We start from the raw sequence: 9,070 nt of genomic DNA, 5'->3' as shown, positions 1-9,070 counted from the left end.
ACTCTTGCCTCGAAGCGTCCGGCTCCAGCATTCCAAAGTGGGGTACCCTTTGTGCAGCCTCACTCTCGGTCACTCTTCTCTTTTCAAGGTGTATCTTCTGGGGCGTCTTCCCCTCTGACAAAGGTGTGAGGAGTTTGACAGAATTCTCACCATTTATGCTGTTCCTGCCCAGTGTGGGGTGCATATGTGGGCAGTTATTGCAAGGGATTGAAACCCATAATCACAGGGCCCAGAATCTTTAGACTGAAGAACTCGTCTCATTCACAGATACGGGATAGATGACAGGTACATAGACGCTTTCCAAATATAGACTACTGAGGTTTTCTTTTAAATCTAAGTGCAAATCAAAAAGTATTTAATTCATAGTAGCTATTTGTTGGTCAATAGATACAATTATGTGAACATCATGGGAACTTTTGGACATTTAAATAGAGTTCTCAAATAGACTCACAGAGAATGAACTTATGGTTACCAGAGGGAAGGGATAGTTAAGGAATTTGAGATCCACACGCACACACTGCTGTGTTTAAAATGGGTCACCAGAAAGGGCCTGCTGTGGAGCACACGGAGCTCTGCTCAGTGTCATGTGGCAGCCTGGGTGGGAGAGGAGTTTGGGGGAGAAAGGATACACTTATACATATGACTGAGTCTCTCTGCTGTGCACTTGAAACTGTCACATTAATTGGCTATACTCTAAAATAAAGTTTTTAAAGAATGGGAGTTCTCAGGGAATAATGCTCATCCCATCAAACACGGGCCCTGCCTTTTATGGAGCCAGGCCCCCCACCACCCCAGTTCTGTAGCCGTCGGCTCCACCAGCCACCTTCCCCCACAGCCCTTCCTCTCTCCCCATCTGAGGGAGGCGATTCACATCGCAGGACCTCAGCAGACTCAAGTGGGCAGGGGTGGGTCAGAGAGGCGGCTCTGAGACAAAAGGCAAGAAATGAGGAGGATCTTTTGAGCTCTCCCACTCAAACAGGAAGGCCACTTGGGTCACACCTCTTTCAGCACATGACTAGCTGCAGATGATGCAATACCTGCTGCACCGGGCTGGGCGGCGGGAAGCAGCAAAAACAGCTCCTGAGCCCCTCGGCAGGCAGACCAGGAGCAGCCAGGGACCTGGCCTCACCAAACCTCCAAGTCAGACCTCAAGCCTCCGCCGCCTCCAGGCATCCATCTGCAGCACACGGCAGCACCCGACACCTATGCCTGGCATTCATTTCCTATTTTCCACTGCTTCCTTTCCCAATTAACGTGTATGTCTCTAGAGAGCAGAACTCATGCCCCGTGTTCCGGTGGTGCCCACTCCCACCCCAGTACTGGAACAGAGGTGGTTTGGTCAAAAGGTAACTGCTGATGGAGGTTACTTAAAATGCTTTGGTTTCACAATGAACACTCAGTAGCTTACACGATGAAAAATAAACACACGGAAAAGTAATTTTTAACAGGCTATTTAATAGGTAATTTTTAAATTATTTAATAGGTTACAGCTACAGTATCAAATTTTAATTGTATATATGTATAAATATAGTTATAGACCATAAATATCCAAGTCAAAACATTCTCCTCTAGGCAGATGCTGCCCCCTCCCCAAAAAAAGTCTTTGCAACTAAATAAACTAACAGCTTTAAGTAATACTGAAGAAAAAAACATGCTGAGGTAATTTTTCATCTAAAGTGACTATAGCCTATATTAAAACATTCTTCTAGTAAGAGTTCAAGTAGTTATGAAACCCTTGCCTCAAAATTCCAAAATGCAACTGTATTAGCAAATGAAACAAAAAATAGTTTAATGATAAATAAGTAAAATAAATAAGATTATTCCTGCTGAAATTCAATCATGACAGTATTATTTCTTTTTTATATATTTGTGGAGTTTTGTTGATAGCCTGGCCTTTTAATAATTGAAAACAACATAATTCATGAAGCCCGTCTCAGAATATACCTATTACTCTAACACTATATATATATAGATAGATAATATCTATATAGCAGATGAAGTTATGCATATGTATGTAAATGGGATTTTCATTCTGGATGAGCAATCTGTTCTTTTTGAAAAATACATGTATGTATCTCAACTATGAAAACATGCTTAATCTCTCTTAAAAGATCACTCTTATACAATATACACTGAGTATAAGAAAGGACATTTTACAGATTTTAGAAACTTCTTTAAAAATATTCATTTTCTTATCAACAGTTATATTAGAATATTCATCTTACCAAGTTTTAATTACAGCAGTTAAAAAAATCTATCACTTTTTAAATTATTCTGAGTTATGCAAAATCCCCATGCTTCTTTTTCTTTACTGCAAGAATTTCACTGGCACCAAGTAACACTTCAAATTTTTTCAAAGTATATCACTTCCCAGGTTAAGGCTCATTGGAACACACTTAGTAAAAGGTCTTCTGAACAAAAACAATACGTCTTAACTCAAAAGAAATTTTCAAATTAGTTTATATTTTGTAGTGACAGTCACTATCACATTCAGTGTTCTCAAAATAAAAGTTTTACTCGTAACAAAATAATATACATAAACCAAAGATCACACACTGTTCCGTCATTGTCCCCCAAAGCAGAAACAAACGTGGAGTGTATTCTGTTTCTCAGCCCCTGACCATAGTCCATAATCATGTGTCAGCTCCTCTTACACTGGGCAGCAACCTTCAGCAAAAATACTAGAACAAGTCTCTAAACAAAACCAAAATGTATAAAGAATTGATTCCCCATGTTCAAAGCTCCTCCATTCTTGTTTTAAAATAAAAAGTGGATTTTTAATGTTCTCGAGTCCCAAACAACAACTTCTGGCAAACCTCCGACAAAAATTCATGCATCCATCTTCATTTCCAAGAGCATTCAAAAGCAACTGAGAGTTCCTTCACATTCTTCCCCATTACAAGGCAGTCTCTCCTCTAATTGATGAAATTTGCACCTAATGGGAAATCTTCCTTTGAAAGGAGTCTCCTCATTCGAAAGCTTCTTAAGTCAAGTTCCTGAGCGGAGGAGTTTGGCTATCAGATTCACAAGTTTCTGCCGGAAATTCAGTTTGTCTCCAATTCTCCTCAACTGAATGGCACACTCAACTTCAGGATCTGAAAAGGAAAGCAAAATATCAAAGTTACACTGACATTGCAAACTGCAACCAGCAAGAGTTAACATGCCCATTCCAAGGACAAGTTGAGTATTTATGCCATAAAGCATTATCTTAACTTCATATACACTTGTTTTCTGAATGTAAAGAAAGAAAAGCAACTTATACACACACGACATACACTAACACATAGTGACTCATAAACAACAGAAATAATTAAACAAAAATAAAGACATTTAACTTGTGATTTTCTTTTTTTGAGCATCCTGGATGAAGTAATGTTATCTTACTTTCAAATATAGACATTTATGTCATACACCACAAAGAGTGAGTGAGTTTCACAGCCTCAGGTGATCTCATCCTTTTCTTTCTCACTTAAGATTGGCTACGGAAAGAAAAGTTAAATTCTTTTATGTTATTTTCAAGTACAGCTCATTTTGTAAATGGCAATAATTCATAGTTCAGATTGTGCCCTCATATAATTATTTAAACAACTCTTTCAAGTTTTCTCATGAAAGACTCATAACAGCTTATTCTAAAATTAAGTCCATATTTTCTAAAATAACTTAACATTTTAAAACAAGTTCTTCCCACTCTGTACCAATCCACTGCCTCTATGGAAATGAGTGAAGCAAAAAACAAATAATGTTTAGTTCACATGTTTACTATTTTTTAAGATTAAGATACTGTAATAAACTGAATATAAGGGGAAAGTAATATTTATAATCTAATTTCTAAGTAAACTTTTAAAGTAAGTGAAATCAACACCAAACCAATACTGACCATAATTACGATTTTCTTGGATAGTTCAAAAAGCAATTCAGCTTCTTTTTCGTACATTTCAATATCATGTTCATGATCACTAAAAACCATTATGACTACAAATTAAAAACTGATTTACTTTGTAAACAGTCCCTGCAAATTCCCTATTTAGGCTCAAAATAACCAAATTCTCTTTTTACAAGAGCTGGGTATTTAGTTAGAAATACTAACACAATGCTAAAAAAACAATTATCGTTCAGCCTACCGTTTTGAAAGACCTGAATTGTAACAAAAAATTATCCCTTTCATCAAAAAAAAAAAAAAGAAAATGGCACCTAGTTGTTTCCTTAATCTTTTTATTACATCTATAAATGTATCAATTAAAAACATAACTATGTGTGGTGATGGATGTTAACTAAAGTTATTACAGTAATAATGTCACAATTGATACATATATCAAATCATTATGCTGTTCACCTAAAACAGTGTTATACCTCACTTACATCTCAATTTTTTTGTCTTACCATCTAATCAAGTTTAAGAGGGACCATTTTGCTGTCCCTTATTAAGGGGGGCCAAGTTGGACGGTGAAGGTTACACAATTCTTGCAACACAGCCAGAACTCTTGGACATCAGAAAAGATGGACAAAGCTTCTTCCCTCCGAAGCAGGAGCCAGAGAGCAGCCTTGTGCCAACTTAGCCACGGCCACACTGGCTATGCACCACTTCCTTTGCACGCCCCAGGGGCTCCATAAAATTAAGTGTAAAAGGGGCCCAATACCGTCTGATGCAACAGCAGTGTGACCCACACGGATTTCCAGCCCACGGTCTTACTTCTTTGCTACTGCTCCTTAGCAGATGTCTGCCTTATTTGATAAGATTTATAAAACCGGGGAGGAGGAGAGCTGACCTGAAGTTACTTAATGGGGCTACATGGATGGGGAAGGGCGGAGGAAGGGATGGATTAAACAACACTGTGGACCATCTCCTGTTTTTCTCTATGGCATTTCTGTGTCTAATACCGACTGTTAAAATGTTATGCTTTTAACGAAGAAGCCAGGCCTTCCAGGCTTCTGACGTCGTTGGTCCTTTCGGGGCTTCCTTAGCCCTCCATCCGTCCTTTGCAGAACTGTGATGGCATCAAGCGTTATTGTTGGTGCTGGGGCTGGGGACAGCGGTCAGACACTCAGAAGGGTCCTCAAAAGGTGCTGGACCCCGGAGGAAAAGGGCCTGTCTCCGGAAGCGCTGAGCGCCAGCGGCGCCCGCGGGCCGTGACCATGACTTTCTCCGCGTGGCCCCGGGGAGGGCGAGCGCGGACGGAAGGCAAGCGAAGGAGAGGAGGCTTTCGGCCGCCGCTCAAACGCAGCAGCATCCCCATCGCAAGGCTCACCCCTTCCCTCGCCATCCCCACCGCCCCGGGTTAAACCCGCGAATAGCGTCCCGGAGGCGCCCCTAAAGCACGTGCCAGGGCGCGGGTCCCGCCGGGCTCTTAGGCCCCGGGGCGACCGGCTGCCCCTGCCCAGACCGAGACCGCGACCCAGACCCCCTTCCCGGCCAGGATCTCCGCGGGCCCCAGCTCTCCTTACCTGCCGGGACCCGCGTGGGGCTCGGCTGGGCGCTCCTACGAGCCCTCCTTCCAGGCATCTCTGCAGACGGCCGTCGGCAGACCGGGGCAACTCAGCGATGCAACCCGAGCACCTCGGGTCTGCAGGACGCGGGCTGCGAGGGGAGAACGGGCAGGAGACGACGGTCCGCACAGAGCAGGAAAAAGCTGAACCGGCGCCTGCAAGAACCTCGCAGCTCTGCGATCGCTGCAGCGCGCGCTCGGGTCGTATGGGGACTTCCCGGTGACGTAGCGAAACCCACAGCGGGCCCCGCCCATGCCCCGCCCCGCCCTGGGCCCGCAACGCCCCCGGCCCCGCCCCCGGCTCGGCCCCGGCGCCGCCAGGGCGGGGACCCAGGCGGCGTGGGGCGAGCCGGGCTCAGCGCGGGAGGGAGGCCTGACCCGGCCCCGCAACTACTTCCTGGACCGAGGACTTGGCTGCAGGCGTGGCTGGGTCTCTGAGCTGCGAGCCGGGAAGGGTTGTCCTCGCGAACGGCTGGAGATGGGGAGGCCTGGAGCGTCATCCCTATCATAAACGGGCAGTCGGAGACTCTCGTAAACAAACCCCTGAAGGGTTCGGGAAAGGACAGTATTCAAACTCGAGGAGTACGGGACGTTTTCAGGGAAAAATGAGAACACTTAATTACAGTAGAGAAGCTGCCGGAAGCTTAAATGAAACTGAAACTGGTTGGGAAGCTCACTGCCAACTAAAAGCCTGGAGCAAGAGAGGAAACCCTGTTTGGGTTTGGAAAATGCTTAGAGGGGGTGGGGGGAAGGAGAGCGGGTGAAGGGAAGTGGCTGTTCTCTGCCGCCGAGCGAGACAGTGGTTTTAAAAGCAGAGTGTATTCCCTCCGGGTCTGTCTCATACCTCCTTCCAGATGCTTTAATAAAACAACACCAAAAAATAGTAGGTCATCATGTAGACAGCTTTCAAAAGCTCCCCCGGGGGGGGAGAAATGAGGCATTTGGGAATACGTATTTGCCCGATGTTTGGCTGGCCCGGGAATAATTCCATTATTATAAAGAGAAGCAGTCACTCGTACTAGAGAACAGATCCTGAGAATTTGGCTCTGAGGGCTTCCGAAGACACTTTCTCATCCTGTCCTCAGAACAGCCCGACCAAGCGGACATTCTCACCATTGTGGCTACTTTTCCGGGTGCGAAAACTGAAGGTTTATAAAGATGAAGTGAGCTGCAGAGGAGGGGGTCTGAACCCAGGCAGCACCATCCCGAGCAGGACGTCTTACCCGCATCTGCGGCCTTCCCAGGAATCACAGTTTCTTAGAAAATAAGTGTTCTTTATGTATGTGCGTGCGTGCAAGTCCCTTCAGTCGTGTCCGACTCTGCGACCCCATGGACTGTAGCCAACCAAGATCCTCTGTCCAGTCCATGGAATTCTCCAGGCAAGAAAACTGGGGTGGGTTGCCATGCCCTCCTCCAGAGGATATTCCTGCCCCAGGGATCCAACCTGTGTCTCCTGTAGCTCCTGCATTGCAGGCAGATTCTTTACAGTTGAGCCACCGGGGAAGCCCTTCTATATATATATATATATATATATATATATATATATATATATATCTTTTAATATCTATATAATGCAGAGGTTGCAAATTGGTTGCTTAGAGCTGCGTGACTCCCTAGAAGTTTTCAGTTTGGTTCACAATACTGGTCTTGTGAAAATTCGAATTAGTTACCAGCATTTAAAAATTGAGAGATTGCATTAAAAGCTCAGATTTCTGGCAGCCTTTGGGAAATCATTACCTCTTGACAGCCCAGGATTCTTTGTGCGAAAGTGCAGGAGCGGGCTAGGAGAGGGTGCAGAGACAGCCCTCAGAGAGACGCCCGCAGGCGGGCGTTCTCACGTTGGGCACACCCCCTTGCTGTTTGTTTTTCTCATTTACATTATCTGGCCCCAGTAGGCATGTGAGCTTGTTTATTTACCTTGAGTCACTCAATCAACAAAAACCTGCAGGTATTTATTTGTCACTGGGTCCTGCTGAAATATAGGCAATGCCGTGGAAGCATGGAACAAAACTTACTCAATTTTCAGCAGCTTAGTTTTGCCTGTGGTAAACACATAGGGCTAAGAGTGGTCAAAATTCAAGAGTTTGCACCACAGGATACAGGAAACCCAGCAAGCCCAGCAGAGATTCTGCCTGGAAAGTCTTGAACGCATGTCCCAAAAGCACTCTCAAGGCTCATTTTGATTGACTTACTACTTCAGGAATACCATTAGCTTCCTGCTTGGATAAATGAGTAAACTTCGCATCAAACTAAGCACCCTGAAATGCAATCTGTACATTTCCACAAAAGAAAAACAAATCATACCTTGTTTACCTGCAAAGAGTGTGTCCTCTTGACCTCTGAGATTATCATCATAAAAGATCGTTGACCACGTGACCCATGCTAGATACAAACTTTAGGCAAATTGTGGCTTTTAGGGAATTGCAAATTTAACTCCCGGGAAGGAAAAGGGAAGAGGGGGAGGTGGGATTCAGAGATGGGTCAAGTCAGCCATTTATGGAGGACTTGTTAAGATTTTGTTTTTGAACCAGTGAAGTTGCTCAGTCGTGTCTGACTCTTTGCGATCCCATGGACAGTAGCCTACCAGGCTCCTCCATCCATAGAATTTTCCAGGGAAGAGTACTGGAGTGGGTTGCCATTCCTTTCTCCAGGGTATCTTCCCGACCTAGGGATTGAACTCAGGTCTCTGGGACTGCAGGCAGCTGCTTTACCATCTGAGCCATCAGGGAATTAATGGTCCATAAACTTTTTCAGATTTACCGTTCTATTAAGAGAAGCAGAAGCTGAGTGTGAAAGGGCTTTCTTAACTATTTTGACCCAGAGAATGACAAAATAATAATTTATCATGAAGCATTAGAATCCCGTATTATGTTTTCTTAAAAAGGACTGGTAAAGACAATTTTTAAGACTATTACCCTGTTTTAGTTTTCATGGACAAGTTTCCAAAATGACAGTGCAAACCTGGCCGTGACTGTGTTGCCACTTAGAGTGTTAATTTTTCTCTAAAAAAAAAAACAACACCCAAAAATAGCGAACATGATTACTAATAAAATAGTCATTCATCTGTGTCATGCAGAAAATAAGACTAGACGGGCAAGGAAGATATGAGAGATGAATGAGGGGGAATTTAAAGGAAGCCTGGGACAAAATAGATTGTAGGCTTGAGCCTGTTTATTCTGATAAAAGGGGACATTTTTCCCCCCTGTATAGCATGTTTGTTAGCAAGAAATCAGCCTGATGATCATCGGAGATGCCTTTCCCGTGTAATTGACGCCTTTCCTCTTAATCAATAGAGATTGATTTCCATCTCTATTTTAAGGCAGACACTGTGCTCCTTCTGGGGAGACAGGGCCTCCTACCCCCATGGAACCTACCTCTGAGAGAGACAAGTGCCACACAAATTCAGTGTGCATATGAATCACCTATCTTGTTCAAATGCATACCTGACTGTGGAGATTCTGCATCTTAAACTCTGGTCATGCAGATCCTCCAGGTATTTGGATATCGTCAGCAAGTCTGGAGGATGATGCAGGAAAATACATGGGCAGGTGCCAAAGAGGTGCATCAGGGACAGGCCAGGGAAATTA

General features: G+C 44.1%; 1 protein-coding gene across 1 annotated transcript; it reads right to left on the bottom strand.

The window, feature by feature from the left end:
* Nucleotides 2,444-5,691, bottom strand: PMAIP1 (phorbol-12-myristate-13-acetate-induced protein 1). The gene is made up of 2 exons (XM_018039800.1): nucleotides 5,443-5,691; nucleotides 2,444-3,095 (listed from the first exon to the last, which is right to left on the bottom strand). Exons 1-2 carry the CDS (start codon nucleotides 5,498-5,500, stop codon nucleotides 2,989-2,991), a joined length of 165 nt encoding a protein of 54 aa, XP_017895289.1. The 5' UTR covers nucleotides 5,501-5,691; the 3' UTR covers nucleotides 2,444-2,988.

Source organism: Capra hircus, chromosome 24 (assembly GCF_001704415.2).
Source record: "Capra hircus breed San Clemente chromosome 24, ASM170441v1, whole genome shotgun sequence".
NCBI lineage: Eukaryota > Metazoa > Chordata > Mammalia > Artiodactyla > Bovidae > Capra > Capra hircus.
Note: the sequence above shows the minus strand (reverse complement) of the source record. Positions and strands in the feature narration are given on the sequence as shown.

What these genes read in the sequence shown, in the direction of transcription:
- PMAIP1 (XM_018039800.1), bottom strand. Translation starts at nt 5,500, where the DNA reads ATGCCTGGAAGGAGGGCTCGTAGGAGCGCCCAGCCGAGCCCCACGCGG. An exon ending in CCCCACGCGGGTCCCGGCAG is followed by an intron (nt 3,096 to 5,442) that starts GTAAGGAGAGCT and finishes TTTCCTTTTCAG; the next exon opens with ATCCTGAAGTTGAGTGTGCC.